This window comes from Bombus fervidus, chromosome 7, assembly GCF_041682495.2.
Source record: "Bombus fervidus isolate BK054 chromosome 7, iyBomFerv1, whole genome shotgun sequence".
In the NCBI taxonomy this organism is placed as follows: Eukaryota; Metazoa; Arthropoda; class Insecta; order Hymenoptera; family Apidae; genus Bombus; species Bombus fervidus.
In genome coordinates, this window is record NC_091523.1 from 1236751 (window position 1) to 1258920 (window position 22170).

The following is a 22170-nucleotide window of genomic DNA, read 5'->3' on the forward strand; positions in this document are numbered from 1 at the left end:
ATTTCGCTGGTGGTGCACGGCGCGTCGCCCACGGCAATACGTTCTTATTTGCCGAAATTACAACACAGCTTTCATTATTTACGAGGCAAAGACACATCGAGATGGAAGACGCATCGCCGCGACTCGTATTTCGCGCAAACTCCGCCTCTCTGTGCACAGCTACGCTACCGCACTACCAAGCATAAACTTATATTAAACAATAAAATGCAAATAGAATGCTTTATACCGTGGCTGGTGTCGTCGGGACCGTGTCGAGTCCCGTGATCTCTCGTGCACCTTCCACTTCTGGCTGCATGCACACACCGAACGACGCGCGATACCGAACTCCGAGGGAACGAGAATAAGGCGAAAGGGAAAACTCCGACCGTTTTACGGTCGTAATTAAAAAATGACCCAAAATATCCGTAGAGGGCCGTAAGTCACCAGCTTATAGCTTTTATTCGACAAATCTCGATTACGTGGTTCGCTCGAGGAATGGTGCAATTTAGCTCGATAGCCAGGGTGAGCAAGTCGAGCGATCATTTTCGACCACAGGGAAAAACGAAAGAAACGGGAAACAGACGAAGAAAAGGATCCAGCGGTATAAGGATCTTAATTAAAAAATGAGTCACATTAATGCTTCCTCTTAATTTGGGGAAAACTTATCACGCTTGCCCAGCAAACTAAGCGATTCGTTCGAAGAGAACCACTGCGAGCACTCGGTATGGTTCATACTCCACGCGTCCTGTCCTTCCTATTCATATATGCCGGGTTACTCGACGGGTGCCGCGAGGCTGATTAACAATGTGCCGTTACTACTTCCTGCGTCGCGAGAACGCCACGTGAATTACAGCGAGTGTAACCTTCTCGGTGCAGCTCAGTAATTGGGTTTTTTTTTCCTTGTCACGGATTAAGCGACGAGTGTAACGAAAGCTTTACCAACTTAACGATCGTAAACAGTTTTATGCCGAAGATAATTCCGGTAGCCGTAAATTGGAAAACGCGACGCGGAGGGACGTAGTCGCTTTTACGCTGGTGTCGATTGTGGAGAGACCCGCTATCGAGAAAAGGAGGAAGCGACTATGAAGTGTTCGTAGCTTTCCTTTTCTGTTACTCGTGAAAGTATAACAATGTTCAAACCAAGGTGAGCGCCTCTTTCAATCGGTTTCTAATGAAGCTATTTAGGCATCAACGGAATTAATATAAGAACCAAAAAAAAAAAAAAAAAAAAGAAAAGAAAAAAGAAATCCGTAATGGAGCAGAAGCCTGAGAATGGTGGAACTGGGTATTTATGGAAATTATTTTGTCACGTGCATCTTATGATGCTTTTTTCTACCTAACTAGGACACTGACATTTCCTTTCTCTAAATTTTCTTATTATGCGATTGTACAAAAGGAACAAGCTAATGAAAGGCCTTGGAACGCATCGTGTTTATCTTGGAAAATATCCAACGATCGGACCCGATGGAAATGCATACGTGTTTCTGACAGTCGTGTCACGTTATTGTCACGTACTTTACGAATGTTTTCCTCTTAAAAGGACTCTGCGTGTACTCCCAATACGGAGTGCATCCTGGATGCCCGGGTTAGGAAAAGTTTGCCTCGATATATGAACGCGCATCGTGTTTCCATTCGATCCTTTACATGATCCATTTTCGATGAAAGTCTGCAGAATATCAGATTCCGCGCTCTGCGTAACATATTTCTTGTTCCTTGTTGATGTTTGTGTGGTTTTTATTAAATCCATTTCTGTAATCTGCTTTTATCAGCTCCACTAAATAACGTACGATGGTTTTTACCTTTTAATCCGCGGACGTAATTCGATTTGTACACGGATAAATAACTTTTTAATGTGATATATCGTTGAAGTGGTTTTATGTAAAATTTCAAACGGGCTTTCGCAAAAATTGCATACGCTAGAGAGATATTATATTGCTATGCAAAATTCAGCACGACGGCATATTATAGTGTTCTCAATGTATGCACACAAAAGGATTTTAATAAACTTCCCACAACGAGGATATCAAAAGACGGAAGCGATATTATTATGTTTATCGTTGCGTATCAACACTAGAGATACGAAATATTCAGATACGCCTCCATGAGGGAACGATGCGCCGCAAGATAAAGAAATAACCGGGAGTATCGAGCCAAAAGAAATAACATTAACTTTTCTTTCCTGCGTGCAAGGCTCGGTTTTATGGCAACTTTTTCTGCGCATCGCTACACTGTTATCGCGTTTTCTGGAACGACAGGTCGGGGGATACATGTGACTGCTATGAATATCATCCATAGCCAGGAGAAAACGAAAATCTCATGTTTCTCCAATCGACTGAAACTCTTGCTCGTTCTTATAACACGCAAGAGTCTCATAAATGCGCTCATTATAGTGGTTTTTCTTACCCAACGATACATTGGATAGTTGTAGTAGCTTTCCGCAATTTATATTTTTTTGTCTTCGTATTTATTCGACATTTTTCCAGTAACCATTGTTGTGTAAAATTAGATTATTGGCAAATCTCAAATAAACCGATAATAAAAAACAATCAGGAACCCCCGCGTAATTGGACCAATGCAACGATAGAATATAGAAGTTAAAATACTGAAACCGCGTTTAAATATAAAAATAAAGTATCCTCGAAAATAAAACAGTAGCCAAGTATATGTTTCGTAAAGCAATTGGATCAACTGATAGGTATATTTCGCTAGAAAATATAGCCTATGTAATTGAACAGAATTAAAACAATGAACCCGACAAGAGGCAATTTAATCAATCACCACTTAAAACTTCCTCTTAAATTACCAACCGCAATAAACTATTCGTTTATTCGCCTCTTCTCTGTGTGTCAATCGCGGTATATATACGAATGCACGCACATTGTCGGCAGGAGGTTGGAGATTGCAGAGGACGGCCAGATAAAACGCTCGAAATTGTTGACGGTATTCATCGTCTTTTGAAGGAAGAAATGGTGGGTGGCGTCTCAGAATGCGGGGCGGAAGCGTGCCGCGCTCCCAAGTATGCACTAATGCAGCTCGTAGCTCTCGCGAGAGTTTGCTACAGTTCCGCCGTCCCACGTTTCCGGTGACAGAATGCGCGGTCCTTATCCGAATCTATGCGAGCATTTATGCGCCGGCCTGCCCCGTGAGCGGACGCGGAGCACTTGCGCGTTCGAGAATCTGAAAATTGCATTCCTGGCATCCGGGACTGCCTGCACGATTTTCCACCGGTCGCGTAAGTGCTGTGGAACACCGACCTCGAGCTGGTTAGGACAGCGTAACCTCCCTGGGGGAATTAGGTTGCCGACACTTATGGCCCGACTAAAACGCCGATGCCTCGTTTCCGAATCGCTTCTGCCATCGGAAACTGGGACGAGCTAGACCGAAAGGGACCACGTCTAAACGTTCCATGAATTAAGGTTTGGTTCAATGAATGGAATTACTTGGTTACGTTTTTTTGAGTTTTATAATCATGTTGGGTTGTTTGGGAGTTTAAGATGAGAGGAAAGAATTGTCGAGAAAATGATTTATAGATACATATATAGAATGAAGTGACATTTTGGATTCGATGGCGTTATATGACGTATAATCTGTGTAGGAAGTAACGTATTTGTACACCTGTTTGTGACACACCAGTTTTACCGTTTTACAGTTAGTAACCAAGAACACGCACTATTAGCTGTGACTCACTATAAAAAGAGTACGTTCACATTGTGGACTTTCATAAAAACATATTGTATAAAATTACTAAAAGCTACACAACTTGTGGTAGTCTCCGTAAATTTCGGTAATGAATACGTTAAAAAGTTGAAAATAATTCTTCCTTTTCGAAAAACTATTTCCTTCATAAATTTCCATCTTCATCGAATTCGATTCAAACCTTTATTGTGAAAGCATATCAGAGAAGACCATCTACATACAACGAACACCTTACTCTATAGACGAGTGAAGACGGAACAGCAGCGACGCGACACGACACATCGAAGGGGTCAAGGCAGAATGCAAAGTTGGATTGCAAAACGGCAAGCCGCAGCAATGTAGGATTATTGTACGTACAAGAGATTTACCGCCTGTGGCCCTTTTGCTCAGCCAAAGGGCGGCCGAGGTCGCTATGGTAACAGACAGGCGGAAGCCAGAGCCTACCCTTCCATTTCCCCGGATGCAAGCACCAGACGTCTCGCTCTCCTGCGTCAAGTGATTCTCTTGCACCGTCCTGCAGCTTCTTCTCTTTTCTCTCCGCCTTCTTTTTTTTTTGTTCTTCTTTCACCCTGTCTCTCCTTCGTGTCTCGTATTCTTCTCGGGTCTTTCCCCCATCTCAAACGCGCGCATCGCTACGGATCTTCGTGTCCTTCCTCTTCGGTTCCAGCCCCATTATCAATTCTTTTTATCAGCGGAATAGTCGAGAGTTTCGAATAAAAAAAAGTCGCCGACGATCTCGAACTGGTTCCGCGTTCACCTATTAGTCGTCTGAAGAAGATGGTGCTGACCAATATAGGGAAACGAAGGGGGTTACAATATTTGTAGACTTCTTTCGGTAATTATATCGAATCACTAGGATTATAGTGACATAATCTTTGAAGGCGGCGCATGAAATATTGAAATGCTACTTCGAGGCTAAATATGTTGTAGAAAATGAGATGAGTGTAATTTTTGAAGGCTTATTATGAATATGTTTTAAGAATGAACGTGTTCCTTTTATAGCGTTTCTTCTTTATTTGCGATAAATTTATTTGTTGGATTTGTAAAAGTGAAAGAAATGTTTGATGTTCACGAAACTGGAATATTGGTTTTTGATAAACTGCCTATTTGTAATCAGGAAGATGACACTTGTTCAATCTTGTGTACCACTCGGGATAGAAACTTTTGCAATTCTGAGAATTACATAATGGAACTATAGTATGCTGTACTTTCCGTAAAAATATTTACTATCGAGCTGGCCATGAACATCTTTTTCTACTGATTTTATGATTCGCATAGTAAGCTACAATTATATAATAGACTGTCCTTTTTTACTGATATTTAATTTAATTTGCTATAGCATACGAGAATCAGAAGTTTTTTGCGATGTATCTGTGATCTACTCATGAATATTCCTCTCTACTGGTTCCATTGTTTGTATTAGCTACGCGTTAAGCTACTGCGCGCTACGCATGTATCATCCATATTAAATTAACTATTAACAGAGAGAAAGAAGTCTTTCATTGCATCTACCATGAAGGAATAAACTACCGATTATTATTATTATCATCCACAATACATAATCCATTCCGCAAAATAAAACAGTAGAAAAGAAAGCAAAATTGCCGTTCTCTTCGGTAAGTCGGTGCATGTAGCGGTACTCGTCAACAATCCCTCGTTAAGAAGGAGACGTTCAAATCATGGCGTTAATCAGCTCGCATTACCAGCGGCGTGTCGCCGGATCAAGAGAGCAAGACGGAACGAAAGAGCCGCTGTCACGTCGGGGTACGTTTCTCGCGAGTGGAGCCCGAGATCAAAGTGATGTGGCTTCGTGGGAGGGTAGCTGGATTCGAAGCGGGGGCGGAATCGGAAGAGTGGCTACTTCGTGTCTGCTCGAGACTTGAAGAGGGCGTCGCAAGCAGAAAAGTCAGAGGGGGAAAGAAAGGCACTGCTAGGATAGAATGAACGATCCATCCACTCGACCGTGCTCCTGGGAACGTTCTCAATCCTTCGCTTCCACTCGAGCGTCCGCGTACGAGAATCAAATTGCGATCCTTCGCGACATACGAGCGAAAACGATCCAGACGTAGCCGTTTGTCGAGTTTCATAATTTTCCTCGACTTCTGTTCGCGATTTCCATCGTCGTCTCGCGTCCAGGAAATCTACGTGTCGAGACGATGCAGGAAACTGTAAAGCATTCAGCGAAGATATACGAAAAATTTACAACAATCACTCGTACAAGACGCACAACGAATATTCAACAGCGCATCAACAGGTGGTCATCCGCCGGTTTTTTCTCTTTCCCTTTCTCTTTACGCCTCTCACGGTAATCTCTGTGTTCGAATAGATCCTTGGGATCTTATACTTTGTTTCATCTCGCGATTTCAGAATCGGCTGGGAATATTTTCTTAATTTTCTTTTGGTAGACTAATAAAATTGATAATAATGTATTCGACTATGATTTCACACCGAGTGGTAAATATAATAAAAGAAAGATCAGTATATAAAAAATATGTACTGGTCTGATATGTATCACTTTGTCTACTAATTCAAAACATCTTATATTAGAGTCGTAACATCGTTTTACTTATTCTAGGTAAAAAAATGTATCTATAGCGTGCTCATGAATGTGTTCTAGTAAAGTAATATGAATGTAGTTCGACATATTATTCAGAATGATATTGTGCAATGTTCACGTCATATAATCACCATTCTTTGGCCAGATTTTTCGACGCCAAATTATAGAGTCGAGAGACGGAAGGTCGGATATTTTCCTCGTTGAAAGTAATTGTCATGCCTTCCAAAGCAACTATACCTTTTATACAAAGGTATCGGCTCCTAAGCGGGCCCAAAATGGAAAAAAGAAGAATTTCCAGCAAGCCATAGGGTAGTTCACAGGGGCACGCAGAACGTTTGATCCTGCCGATCGTCGGTGTGTCTCGCGGAGAAAAAATATTGAAGCGAGGATACGAGAAAGCGCCGAGTCAGGATCACGCGGCTATCGAGTTATTTCAGCGGCGAGATAAGCGTTATCCGAGCCGACCATCCCCTGCGGCTATGAATATTAACGAATTCCGGTGTACTAGGACGGGTAAGACTTGAAAGGGATCGACTGGACTACGGTTGGTGTGTGCGTGACAATCCAGGAATGAAATTAATTTTCCACCCTCACGACGTATTGTTGTAATGCTTTATTCCGGGAATAAATTATTTATCGGGAGTCAAGCGACGAAAAAGCCAATGGAAAATTACTGTGTTTTACTCTTCTTTCTCGTCTTTCTCTCTCTCTCTCTCTCTCTCTTTCTCTCTTCCTTTTATGTTTCTGTTATCAAGAATAGATCGTTAAATTCTAGGTCTTTTAGGTAAATTCTTCAGTTCGTTCGATTATAAATCATTGTTCACGCACCCTTATTTTTTTCAGAATTATAGATAAGAGCAATTAGCAGTCTTAAAATTAGATAAATTTTCACCTATTAAAGAATTGACGAACATTATTACGTTCACTAATATATTTATATATTCGCAGAATTGGAATTTAAATAAACACAAGTATTCATTTTTTAGTTGTTTGTTTAACATAATAGATTTTAATAGCTTTCTAATGACTATATTTAAAACATCAAATTATTACGAATTAATCAAGGGATATATTTTTAAGGCCGAATATTTGCAAATTAGTTATAACAGTCATTTACAAAGCTAAATATTTTAATTGTAAATTCTACAAATTCAGATTTTTATGAATCAATAAATGTTACAATCCTTATCGAAGCAATCGATAAGCATATTTTTCTGATAGAGATGATATTTAATGGTACGGTCGGTTCGCAAGCCTCCTATGGAGTTTTTCGTAAATCATATTTGAGATTCGCCAGCTCAAGAAGTTTGCCGGCAAATCAGATAGAGAAGAGAGGAAGAGGGCGGAATATAGCTGGCGAAAGAGAGAGGCCAGATTGGATTTCTCCGCGTAGCAGCTCGTTCTGTACTCTGTGTCGGACAGCGGACAATTATTCCGCCGCTAATTGAGTTACGTCGCGGCCTAAATGCCCGATGAATATTCATATCCTTGCTCGTGCTATCCTGCGCGCATCCCTCTCTTCTCCTCTTCTCTCATCCCTGTCCCCCTGCCCCTTCCGCTTGGCCGCCGCCCGCGGCAAGAAAAAGTTGTCGCGAGTTAAAAATGTAATGAAATTAGAAAATTACGTCCGCTCATCATTCCGAGCGAATGCTACGAATTTCCGTTTTCGTTTCTTTCCATCCTTTCCGTGCTGTAACTTAGTTGCCTCCCCTCCCTTATAATTCTTCCTCGTTCTCCTTTGCCCGAGAATGGAGCGAAAATTTTAAATTACATTCCTTGGACTTTTATACGAGATTTTTATAGACGATTGGGATTTGTAATATATTGCATGATACGGATGATGTACGAATGTATCAGAAAAGATATAAATTGTTTTACTTATCCTGATGGATCTGAAATACTTCGGTTATACAGAATTCATGAATCGGTTTGGAAAAAGGGAAATTACTCGTTTTTGACAGACAGATACGTACTCCCTTTTTCAATACTGTGTTTTTAAATGAATTTCTAAAGATATATGCGTAGAATATTCATTCGTTATGGAACGCAATCAATAATAACAATATATATATATAACTATATATAATTGAATGAATATACTAATATATGAATAACTATATATATATTTAAGTTATATATGTATATATATAACATTATCTAAAACATTATATATGTATAGTCACATTCAATTATTTCCTATGAATCCATACATACAATCCGAAAACTAAAATTACTCAAATTAATACTGAAGAGAGCCATCCTTAAAACTGTCTTCATCTCTCACTATCCAAACTTTCAACTCAACTTCTCATCTCTTCGCTGGAGACTGATACACTTTTCACCAACGTTCCAAACAATCCGCCTAATTTCAAACGTCGTCACCTCTTGCTTATCTACAGATAACCAACCACCGTTCTTCATAGTTTTAACCAATCCTCTTCAAGAATAAGTTCATTCATTCTCCCCGAGTGTCTTTCGTAGCTAGAGATTAATTACACGTTGAATGAAATTTCGAGAAAATGGGGATATTTCGCGAGCGATGATTATGCATGCGGACCATAATTTTGTCGTTAGAGCGTCGAGGTAACGAAGTTGTTATCGCTTGCTAAGAATCGGTAGAAACGGATCAGCCAGATTTCTCTGGTCGTTTTTCCGGCTGAAATTGACCGGCCCCTTTTTCTTTTTTTCTTCCACTCGGTTCCGCGTGGCTCTGTTCGCCTGCAGCGGACGGACGAGGTGACTTAGAGAGATTGCGATTTGCATAATGCAATTCAACGGGATCCCGTTTCAAGGAAAAGTCAAGAAGAACAGGGCAATTACAATGAAACTCCATGGGACGCGGTGGCTTTCACGGGCTTGCTACCGACCACCTAGACGATGTCGACTTTATAAATATTCAGCCGGTCATTAAAACGAGCAAGACAGAAGCAGGAAAGAGAACGCCGAGCAGGAAGGGGTTTCCGAATGGAGAAAAAAGTAGAAACAGTTTATAAAAAAGATGCTAGCTCGACGCTGTGTCGAGCGTTATTACGCGGTCTTGCGAATTTTTGTAATTTGATTCAAAATGCCGGGCCGATAATAGCCACCGTTTTGTATTGCTTCTAGCGGGCTTACGTTCCTAGCGCTGCTTGTTATCTGCGCGATGAGAAATCATGTATGCGCTGCAAACTGTCGTTGTTGCATTGCAATTGGCAATAAGATCTTTATGTCGGAGTTACAGTCTCTTTTTATTGCAGTCACTTTTATCAGTTAATTATTTTGAAAAAATTTTTAGAATTACATTGTAGTAAGAGGTCTTAGAAACATATAACCATACAGTTCTATACCTTTTTCCTTGTTTTAAGAAACGTTACAAGGATCTGATTCAATGTTCGATTCTTGTTAGTGGAATTAGCAAAGAGGGTTTAATTAAAATTTTAATTCGCTGATAACGATGCCACGGGCTTTCGTTAAGGGCAAACCAAGAAAGACAAAGGACTTTTAATTAAGGAACGAATTCCACGCAATTAACACATAACTGTATCTTTCTTAACTCTCTACACTCACCTCAAGCCTCCTTCCAATTATCTTCGCCATTCACCATGTACAATACACGATTCTCACAAAAATGTATCACGTCTGAGCGAACGGTTGGCGTGGCCACTTAGCAGGCGTCGAAAATCTGGTAGATACCGGGGCGAAATAGTCCACGAGGCGAGGAAATCCAGACGGTAAATCGAAAATAGGAGCGAGAAAGAAAGGTTGAGTGGGACGGAAAGGATCGACGAAAAACGGGAGATCGAAGAACTGGCTGGTACGGAGTGGGTGATTGTCTTCGCCTTGGAAAGAGAAAAGCGGATTAAGGCGGTTGGTTAAAGAGCAGTTACCATATAGTTGAGCAACGAAGCAACGGGTTAAAGCAGAGGGAAAGAGAGAAAGAGAGAGAGAGAAAGAGAGAGAATCAGAAGAAGAGAGTGCGTTCTTGAGGTTGGAAGGAAGGTGGAAAAGGAGATGGTTTCTTGAATCGTGTCGGTAGAAGCTACGCGAAGTTACTTCCACCTCTGACTACATCCATAACTAGCTTCAGTTTCAAGGCAAGGAAGGTAGCTCTCCACGAATAGGTATATGGCTGCCACCGTCGTTGCCGCTACCATCGCCACTGTTACTGCAATAGTAGAAACTGTCGAGTTAAGTAACTGCCGGTACTTACAGTAACTTCGCGCGCAATGAAACCGCCTACATAAATACACCTAATACACTTGCCTCCTTTCTCTTACCCTCCCTCTTTCCAACCACCCACCACCCTTCTGTTACCTATCCAGTCGTGTTCGTTCACAACGTGCATGATATACTCTATACCCGTTCGTTGCGGTAAATTCCCTCGGTGCCCGAGCTCTACCATTGCCTTTTGCCACAAGACGACGTTGCATGCTTTCTGTCGGATAGTTACCTTTCATAGTTTAGTGCTTTGTTTTTACCATTCCAGATTCCGGCGTAAATTTCAAATTGATATTAGGTTGACGATAAGAGATTCGTGCGGTGGTGTTGAGTTAATTGTTGAGGATTATTTGGTCTATGCTGCTGTTATGTGGTTTTGGGACTTGTAGTTGAAAGATTATATTTGGTCCGTAATTATCAAAATTCGTAGAAATTTCTATATTTTATGTAAAAAGATTTTACATCGCTGATAACTCGTCAGTGATTCAAACTCTTCCTGCTCACGACGCTCTTTGTGCGTCAGTATTTCTTCAACGTGGTCAAAATAAAAACATAAGCCTACTTAACAATGGGCGATCGATTGAATTAAAAAATAAATGAAATGAATATTTTAAATTTACAATTTATATAAGAGGTACATCTAACTACAGGTGTTAAGTGTCATTTCGGAGAAAGTATTTGAATATTTTAGGAACAGTTTGGTGAACTACCGTTTTAGACAATGATTCCAAAATAAAATTTTCTAATAATCGTTCGTTCGTTGTAGATCAAAATCGAGTGAAGCATGTCGTTGAAGTACTACACATCATTGAAAGCTTATATTTTCGGCTCCAATAACAAAGCAATCTAAGATTTTAAGTTTTAAGAACTGGCAGGTAACAAATTCGTGCTTGGCATGATTCAAGGATTCTCTATTAATTCAGAGTTCGACGTTCCACTGAATCTTGGGCCGAATGTTCCGTTCAGAAGTTTCAGTAATTCCCATTCTGAAACTAATCTCGCTCTGAAAGAAGTACTATAGGTACAAATAGCAGTGCGAGAACACCAATAAGGATTTGAGGTCAGTTTCTTTCGCTTCGGAATTAAGGTCATGTGCAGTATCTTCACATTGTAGCAAAAAGTAGAAATTTCGCTTTGGTCCTGTTCGAAATTCAGTGTTTATTACGAACCAGAAAATATTGTTTATATAGTTACATAGTTACATATCCGAGGACAATTATTCGAACGAATAATATTTTATTGCTAATTTACATTTACATTTTTCTACTTAGCGGAGTGAAGATAATGTGAAAGGAAGTAAACGTTGAAGGTAGAACGAAAAGAGGAAACTGTCTTTGTTTTAATAATGTCTGCATCAAAGTCTGCGATGAGTACTTGAAGATTAAAAAGTGTCTACATAACCATCCCTTCGCGAGGGGGATGAAGATTCTTTCCATTCACATTTAGTGAACTTAAAGTAAAATTCCTTTTCTTAGCCTATAATTTTTCCTGCCGCTTCAGAGCTCGTTATCTGTGACAAAGACTCCATTCGACTAAAGGTGATAAAAAATCTCATTATCTCAGCGTAAAGATTACGCTGCAGATTTATTATGACGTTATCCTTCTATCGTAGTACGCTGTACTTGTCGTTCATTTTCTTCGCTGTAACACAGGTAACATCGCCGTCTGCCTCCTTTAAATTGATCAAATTAAGATTCTATCGATCATAAATTTATACATGTTACGGTTAAATTGTCTTTTACCTGCACATAAAAACATATCTATTAAAAACCTTCCATTGCCTCATTTATAAACAAATATTCGTCTTTTCAAGCAAACACAAAACGTTCATATATATATGTTGCAGCTGTAAAGACATAATTAGAATAAATTTGCAATATCCTATTTTTTTCTAAAGCAAGGATTAAAATCTCAAAATTAATCGCTTCTTTTTTTCAAATTTCAACTTCTGAAAGAAAGACCTGTAACCTTTGAACAAAGTAGAACATTACGCGGCCCATCTTAAAGCAACGACATCGCCGCTAAACTCTCCGCTTTCACTTTGATAGACATTATCCCAGCCGCCCTCGTAACATTTGAGGTCAACCCCTGACGAGTCCAAATAAAGTACCACTTTAACCTTAGCATAACTTTGTTCTCGTCATCCCTGCGGTTCCTTCGCAATCGCGAAAGTCTACTTACACATAAATTACCGGAGGAAAAAGATATTTCCGCAGCTGGCGTATTAAAAAGCTCAACCGATAGATAATCCATAAATTCGTTACATAGATTATCTGTGTCAATTGTACGTTCGAAGCAACTCTATTCTTCGTTTATCGTTTTCGATTCACAATGTTTCCCACGTGTAATTTTGCCACCAAAAATGGCCCGTATCATTCTGGGTATCGCTGTGCCTCTTAATCATCGTCCCTCGGAGATGGTACATCCTCGGATGCGAGACGTTAGCATTCGGATAAACGCGGCTTCATCTGATTTCACCGCGGATTCTTTTCCGCCCCATTCGTCTCGGCTGGTCTTATATAACGAGAGCTCTCTTCCGCGCGGTAGAGAGGGTATGACAAACAAATGCACCGCGTCAGCCCGGCGTGACACTCTTCCGTGGTTGGTTTGCCTCGAAAAAGGGGGGAAGTAAAGCAGCGAAGGGTGGTTAAGGCGGGGAAGCCCCGCAAGCTAGACGAGTAGAAAAGCGAAGGATCGTAGAAGCCGTGCTCAAGTAGACAAGGGACACGTCAGCCGCCATCCTTCTACTCAGCCTTTTATAGATTATTCACGTACAATGGTCGAGTGACAAGTGGTGGGCCATGCCGCTCGCTGGATCTGCGTCCCTCCTTTATCCCAGCCACTAACGGAAATCTCGATTTTTTTTTTTTTTTTTGTACATAGCAACTAATAGTCCAAAGTGACCTTTTTTTCAGTGACGACTTTGTGAAGTAATTTGTTTGTGGAATTAGTTCTCTGATGTTAATGGGAAAGTTAAGTTGTGGAATTGACAGAGTACTTTCTTTTGTTTTAAAGCTATGTTATAATATTGATAATCAATTTTTATATAATATCTACTTTTCTATATACGTGCTTCACACGAATTCTCATAAAAGTTTCCTTCTTCGATTGTGTGATTTTTAAATTGTTCCTCGATGGTCTTCTTTCTTTCATATCTAAGTCTTTGACATTAAGTAAGGTCAAAACGAAGCGACACTGATATATTTTTCACTAACTATCAATTTTCCCAAATCTACGACCAAAACCTTCATAAATCAGTTCCAACTTAAGTGTCCAATTAAAACACTGTAATATTAAAAACCGTTTTACATCGAGTGCGCCACAAGAAACGGATCAAACGGAACAAATCATGTTACAGATCTATTTCATAATCTCCATCTCTAGCCCTGCATGGTTACGCTAAGGAAGCACAGCCGAACGTTCAGGATGACTCTATACGGAATCTGAAATCCTCTTAGCATACGATCTCATCTGACGGTGCGCGAGGGTATAACACGTTGAAACGTATTCCGTCGCGTATTGTCACTTTAGAATTCTACGAGGAACAGATGCGGCGCATATCAAATTACGAGATCGATGAATGTTTCGCGTGATATCGCGGGCATGGGCTATACTGGTGATTTCCGCGGCGCGCATCGTCGTAAACACGAAGTCGTAAAACGCGGGCCGGGTAACGGCGGGGCAAGAGGACAGGGTTGAAAACGCATGTAAATGCATGCTGTCGTCGATGTTGGGCGGTCAGTGTTTTTCCCTCGGTATTCGGTATCGCACTGTTTGGTGTTTTAATGTTGATTGGACGACTGCCGATTCAGCCGGCGTTCGTTTGCCACGATTGTTGTTTCCACACGCGCCATGCCGCGGTCGAGCGAGAATTTTCAAAATTCTGTACCGCGTACATACACGTGCTGGGGCACACGTAACCATAGGCGGATAAGTCGTCAGCGAAATCGCGAACGTGGATGGGTTTATTCCATTTCGGCAGGTAATACGACGTTCCGAGGTTCTTCCGGGACGATGGTGAATCATACTGATACCGACGATTTTCGTGAAGTAATGCGGTGACTGCGAATCTCTCGGTTCTGCCTGGTTATAGACAATTTTGTAATAATTAAACCTTTAAATACAAAGCGGAGCGCAGATGAACACTTCGCATTAATTTCATCTTATTTCGAATCGAAATGATTGTTACTAAGATACCATTATCTATCATTTTATGTCGCAGCAGCAGTTTCTGTGAGCATATTTGTTCTTTACTCATTAATGATGGCTGACTTATGTTTTTTAATAATTAAAGTAAGGCCAGTCAGGTAAATTATCAGCGACTCCGAGGAAAAGAGATTTTCTAGTAACATAAAATGACGTTTAATATGATGTTGATATTGTAATATCATATCAATATTGATATAAGTTTATAAAAAATAGATATGTGTACAACTTAACATTATTTATATGATAGTTGCAGTGTGAAAAGCAGAATTAAATTTGAAAAATGCATCGTTCTATATATAATTGGTGAAAGGATGTTTCTTTTTATTACGATCAAAGTTATGCTTTATGGATTTTGGTTTTAGTCTCGAACTTTGAGAACTTTGAGTGGTATTTGTGTAAATTTATGTTATTCCCTGTTATTGCTTTGTTAAATGGCTGTTAAATTATTTACGACGTATTTAATACACGTATAATATAATGAGCATTTAGTTATTTTAAATGATAACGGTTGTATTGCCGGCAAAATGTAATTAATTTCGACAATTATGTGAAACCCTCGTATCAAATTTTCCATACTTCAAAGTTGCTATTTTATCACCAGAGATATTGTAATCAGCAGGTCATTCAATTTTATACCAGGAATTTATCAAGCATGAAAAGAGTATCGTTCTAAATAAATCAAATTAATAATTTCTGCATACAGCTCGTGGTACAAAGCCGTGTAAATTGAGATCAGCAATTTCAGCTGAACGTAATTATGCTGCAATCTCTGGCATTTAATAATTTTTAATAATTTCTATATCAAATTTATTTTATTATAATCAAAAATGTACAACTATTTATAATATACACTACGATTACAATATTTTATTCTATTTTATTTTCTACCTTTAAAGCTATAAATTTAATTTTTCACAAATCTACATCTATTAAAACGTGCGAATGATACGTCAGCTGTACTTGACTATAAATTCTACTCTTTCTACTCACATTTACTTTATTACCACTAATAGATTTATTGCTTGATAGGGGTGACAGGTATACGGGCACGTATTGTTATTATAAGGAGGACTCCATAGAAGCTATAAAGCTGTCGTGTTGCAATTGAATAGTAGAGATATATGTGTATGCGGTATGAGTCTAAGTAAACACTTGAATATGAAAGCCAGTTCGGCTACAGTGTGTACACACGCGGAAATTTTGATGGAGGAACGTTTGCTTAAACAATCTTTTTAGTGCGTCAACAGATTTCATCAGTGTATTTGGATTTCGAATAAAGATCTTCCTGGGCAACAAATCACATTTCCACCAATGAAATATCACTCAGTGTTGCAATTGTTTTATGGGATTGGTGCTAATTTATAAAACAAGGATTGTAGCTCTAATTCAGTAATATAATCAAAAGATTCACTCGTATTGACGCATACAATTTTCCCCGTGGCTTCCATTCGCTTCTACTCACAACAAACAAATGCTTACAATTCTAATTAAAAGATATACCGACGTTGATTTACTTGACAGGAACTTGAATACTCCTGTTCCGTAATCCCTTTATTTCGATGTAACAAGGATTTCCAATTAATCACAATTCAGAATAAAGAACAATAATAGTAGCTATATCGCGATTCTAGACTCGACATCGAATCGAAAACGTTATCCGCCTTTCAAACAGTCTGCGTAAATCAAGTTGTGCCGGGCAACCGCTTGAGCGTGACATTCGATTCCGCAAACAACCCGGAGAATCTGGCAATTTCGGCAATCCACCATACTACAGCCTGTAACTCGTAAATCCCCATAAACGAGGTACAAAAATAGTGGAAGTTCGCGCGACACCGACTCCACGGAGGCAGCACTTCGCCCGTTTCAAGTGTTTCGTGTATCGCGTGCTCGAGGTATACACACGTGCGATTCCATTGCTCGTTCCATGCACGAAAAGTCGGCCAACCGCTGACGAAGAAGCTCGCCAACGGCGGAACTGAAATAAGGGGTTGGATCCATCAAAAATTCAATCCGCTCGAGTATTCGCGGTTCCCTTCGCGAAGGGTTCAAGAGAAAAAAGAAAGAATCGCATGAAACGTTTCATAGAATCTTTGAGACGATGTGAATTCACGTCAGGCATAGCATGGGAGATTGTTCTTCGCAAGAAGAAAACGGAGGACTTTTAGCTTTCAAAAAGTATGAAATGTTTTTAACCTCTTGTTGTAGAATATATCGTTTACAGGCTAAACATTAAAAGCGCAAGTTACGGTATTGCAGACCAAAATTAATAAATACGAATAAAACTTACAAATCACTTATATTGCTTTTAAATTAGAATAAGAATATAGAAAAAATAAGGATAAGAAATAAGAATAAGAAAAAACAAACAAGAAACCTCATCGAAGAATATTCTTTAAAAATTAAATAAATCTCTAGAATACGTTTAAAGGGCGCTGAAAAAAAGTAATACAAAACTCCGAGCAATTTCTTTGGTTTCCAGAACCAGAAATTCTAGAGTTCACCCCTCAGCACCTAAATATATCGTGCGCTAATTTTTCAAAGTAGAATATATTCAGGAAACTTTTCTCGCGCCCACTCAAAATTCCACACCTTCAGAAAAAAGGACGAGGACAAATGAAACATAGCACCTAATAAATAGTACTGTGTTGCAAACAACGCTATCCCATTTTACTGATCGGCCAAACTTTCTATTCTTGAAGCAGAAAAACACGTTCTGAGGTTAGAGAAACGCGGCGAGACGAGTCGGAGGAATTGGCGCATTCGGTTCTTGAAGCATGTGTGGCCCATAAATAACATGTAAATATTTTCAATAACTGCGCAGCCAGCCCTAGCATGAAAAATGCAAACCGCTTTGCGTCCGGTCGCACGCCGCGCTATCGTGCCGTATGTACCGGCTTCTCCAACCCCGTACAAACCACTCCAGATCGGCGGCCACCCCCTGCCACCCTTCTCGCGGCTCCTACGTCCTCCTCGGTAAACTATCTTTTAATATATCTGTATGTACACTGTGTCCCGCGTAAAATTTATGACGCCGGACGCCGGCCAATATTTGTTTCACTCGAATGCTCGACTTCGTCCCTCGTTTCACCTTCCCGCGATCACTTTAAATCTTCGCACCGTGTTATATGCATGTCGCGTGGTCGCTATGGAAAAAGAGTCGTTTCGTGGAACAATTTGGAATAATTTGAGAATGCGAATTAATCGCGAACTTCGAATTGTTTTGCGACAACCACTGTCAGGTGCGACGTTGGTATTAATATTTTAATTAATATTTGAAAGTGAGGTGAGTTAGGGCACAGCGGAATTGGATAGTTAAGCGACACAAATTCATAAAATGATTTGACACAAATAAAAAGTCTTTACTATCTTATTTCCTTGGCTGTGCTTTATTTTGCTGGATTTTTCCTGCATCCCGACAAATGTCCTCTAACTTCTTTGGAAAATATCGATCACGAGTAATGAATGTTTAATTTTTAATTCCTCTCCATTTTCTTCGAACCTAATTCAGAAAACACAAATTTATTCATTACATCATCTTTTAAAATAAAGTAATTTAATATATAAACTATTCATTCGATTAACACGTACCACACAATTTATGTTAGCAAAACGCATATGTAGCATTGAGTTACCTCGAAAGCATCGGGAATTTAATGTAAAGCAAGGCGACGCAAGTTATGAAGTATAGGGGCATAGTAGCAAAGATGTTTAAACATGAGAACTTGATGATTAAGCGAGGTTGATCTTTGTACGGATTTTGAGACTTATTCGAAACTTGAAAAGTTATTTGATGCGTGTAAAGATAATCCACAAGTTTTAACTCGTGTAGTAGTTAACTTCGGTAAATTGTTTGAAGCTTCCACTGTTCCTTCTAGTGTTATTTATGTATGCTTCGTTTTGTATTACAGAGGCTTTGGATTCATCACGTTCGCAGATCCCGCGAGTGTAGACAAAGTGCTGGCACAGGGTAATCACGAGTTAGACGGCAAAAAAGTAAGTATCTTAGCAAATTTATATCAATATTTTAAATATATTATTTATTAAAATCATAATTTCACCTCAATTCATAAATGCAAACAGCAATGCAAACAATAATAAATGTCCAATATTCTCCACATTCGAGAATTTTCCTTACAAAGCATGCGCGACTGTTATTTCTACCTCCACTTCATTTATGTATAAAGTATCTAATTCCAAATACCAATTACGATCTTTTCGGATTTTCATCATGTAAAATTAAGAATCAATCGCGTTTCACATAGCAACACGGTAATTATCGAAGGCAGGGAAATCGTTGTAGGAAGAAGCTGGCCACGTTTTCGTGGTGGCATTCCATAACGCACTAATTACAGGATCGTTAGTTCACCGTACGTAATGACCACTTACGGTCATTGGCATCCATTCGCGATGTTGTGAGACATAAAAAAAGGTAATGAGAGTCAGCACGAGAGACACGGTTGGTCAAACGAAGACGCATCGATTATTCGTTACACGAAGACATGAAAAAAATCGGTTTGCACGAGAGCGTCGCGATCGAATGTGTGTCGCGAAAGCAATTAACTATCGTCGAGTTCTTGATCAAGATAATTGATACAGTACGGACTGGGTTAATTGATCGCGCTGATAGATAAATATTGCCCGTGTCTGGATTCCTGCGGTCGGCATTTGTCTCCGTCTGATGGCGCAAGAAATTGATTGGTTATTGGAACTACGTTCCAGAGAACGCGGAGACGCTAGGTGGAAAATGTATATATTTAGCAAGCAAATTTAATTGATATCTTATTGAAAACTCATGAAATATGAAAGGATAGTTGTCAGGTACTACAAAGCCACATTTAGGAAAATACGAATTAGATGATTATTATATTTTATTTCTGTGAATGTATGTTTGATTTAGAAGTAATTCTTAGTTTTAAATTTTGCGTGCTAAATTATGAAAGACTGCAACTGACGTGATTAAATTAAATTAGATTTTATAAACTAATCAAGTAAAATTATCTAATTTATATTTTATAGTAATTCAATATTTCAAATAATTTGTTCATATTGCCCACTGTCATAATTTAATAATAATCTGAACAGAACCGTGTAAATTATAGGTATTAATGCCCAGTAAATTCATAAAGACACGCAATTATGTATAATACATTCACCAGTTATAATACTCCAATCGACGTTCACAATTCTATCCTGATTAAACCCGAAATTCCATTTTCACCGTGTGAAAATTATACTGCGTAAATTCATTTAACAAAAATATTCTTGGATTCGCATACTTAAATCTTTCGATTACTTATCGCTTTCCCACAATGTGGAAGTACTCGGCAGTCCGATAACCGATTGTGGAAATTCATTGTGGCGAAGTGAACCAGCAGGAATCGTACAAATTTCGTGAATTCGTTGATAATTCGGGTGAGCGGCGGGCACGAAAGGAAACGCGAAAGGGCGTTTTCCACAGGGTGAAACTTTCAGTGGCTCGTTTCACGCGCGCTTAGACAATTACCAGCGGCGAATCAGGGAACGGCACGCGCCGTTGCGCCGCCGCATTGACCGGAACGATGCTTTTGGCAGAGATTAATCGTTCCACGCCACGACGTGTCACCGTTTGGCAAATACGTTTCTGTCGTGGCCGGTTCTGAGGAGACAATACGTAGCTGGGAATAATATCGTAAGGCGGCTAAAGGGAATAGAGGAGGAGGGCAGACAGAGAGAAATAGTTGCGGACATTAGCTGTCCACAGGAGCATAAGTACGACGACCGTGCGGCCGCTTCCGTAAGTACTCCGAATACGTATTAACCGTAGCGCGCGGCTGCGTTCCTCTACCCGAGGTATATCCAGACTCACATAAATTTCGTGTAATTCGCTCGCCTAATGCAAATTGCGAGCGCACTGCGCCGGTGTCTAACACCTCCTCGATAGTACACGAGGAACGAGATAGCGACGTGCACGAGACCGACTCTGCCGCATCCTATTAAGGTTTCCGTCGTCCCTTCTTCCCCACCTCATCCCACTGTCTTTATCTCCTGTCGTATCTGTTTTGTCCGTTTCTTTCTTGCGGTTTTCCTACGTAGCTCAACCTGGAAATCGAGGCTGAGATGTAAAGAGATTTGCTTGAGTAAAATGTATAACGTACACACAATATATATCGTCTTTTTAATTAAGGTACTCTTTAGCTGGAATCTCATCTAGTTGGATCAGATTGTTACCGTTTAATTGAAAAAATGAGAAAGGAAAGCAATAGTAGTTCTGTCTTTCTATTTCTTCGTACCTGATAACGTTTAAGGAAATACGGTACACGCTATTTTATTCTTTTGATTTATTTTTGCACAAAGAATCACCTGTGTATTTTTACCTCATATAAATGTAGCTAAGAAACGACTGGTTCCTCGAATCGTTAATAAAAGCTATCAATATATTGCTCAAACCTTGTGCCATTCAACTGATAAATAGAGCAACGAACATGACCGATAAAATAAAAATAAAAATGTTTCTTCGTTAATTTCCCATTCGACTAAATCTTCCTAAACATAAAAACAATAATCTCAAACGCAAATCATAAACTTGTCTCTATTCTCGTCCCATCGATTTGCCTTCTCTTTCATCTCTTGCTTTTCCTCTCCTTCCTTTCCCGTTTGTCATTCTTCGCGGCGCAAGACGAAGCAAAGAAGAGAGAAATGGTCGAGAGTGCGCGTCGCTCTCGTCCACTGACAAGCTTCGTAACATTAATTAGCGGATCGTTCTTCTCTGGTCGCGTTAATGAACGCTCTCGTGTAATTCTGAAGAGGTCCTTGGCTCGCGTTGTGCGCGAGAGAAAATAAACGAAACAAAGCTGAGATAGGGAAGAACTGTTCGGGGGGCGTGGACCGGAAGTCGCGACGACGCTTCCATCACGGGATCCCCCCGCCTGCCTGGCAGCGTGTCGACGCATCCGCCGGATGAAATTCGTCGCACGGCCTTGTCGAGGGCTCGATCGCGCGCGCCAGACCTGACTATACATATACCGTTCACGACTACCTACTTTGCTGACTTTCATCCGTTTTATATTTCACTCGAGGACACTTTCCCCGTTCATTTCTTATTATCTTCGCCCCGGCGCTACTTCCCGACCTCTTTCTGAATTATGAAAGTGATGAAGTGTCTGTACATTCGACGACGATACGAGAAAATACGTAGATTCGTTGAAACCAGGAAATTTGCACATCGAATTAATAAAAAGAATGAAATCTTGTGTGTTTTCAGATCAATTTCTTTTATTAGTTTATAAATGAGCAAATAATTAGTTTGAGTTGTGAGAATGGCGATATGTGATTATTGATTTGTTTGACTGGTGGACAATGTTTTTCTTCGTTACAACGTCATTCTGTTCTTTCCAAGCTATTTCTTGTTCTGTTCATTCACATCTGAGGGGAATATAAATGTTCATCTGAACACCATGATCTAGTGAAAATTATGTATATTCAACTATAAAAGAAATAAGAAACAAATATATATCGTAAAACTTGACTGCTTATTTATATTATACATTATTCCA

At 39.8% G+C, this 22170-nt stretch overlaps 1 protein-coding gene across 8 annotated transcripts in view; it reads left to right on the forward strand.

The window, feature by feature from the left end:
- Window positions 1-22170, forward strand: part of Rbp6 (RNA-binding protein 6) — a 765794-nt gene that overhangs the window by 440818 nt on the left and 302806 nt on the right. For 7 of the 8 annotated variants that reach the window (XM_072007202.1, XM_072007200.1, XM_072007204.1 and 4 more), the window contains exon 4: window positions 18547-18631. In XM_072007202.1, coding sequence (XP_071863303.1) covers window positions 18547-18631 — 85 coding nt within the window. Of the gene's footprint in view, window positions 1-7811; window positions 7816-18546; window positions 18632-22170 lie in introns of those variants that run through there. The other variant, XM_072007208.1, reaches the window with a different exon arrangement.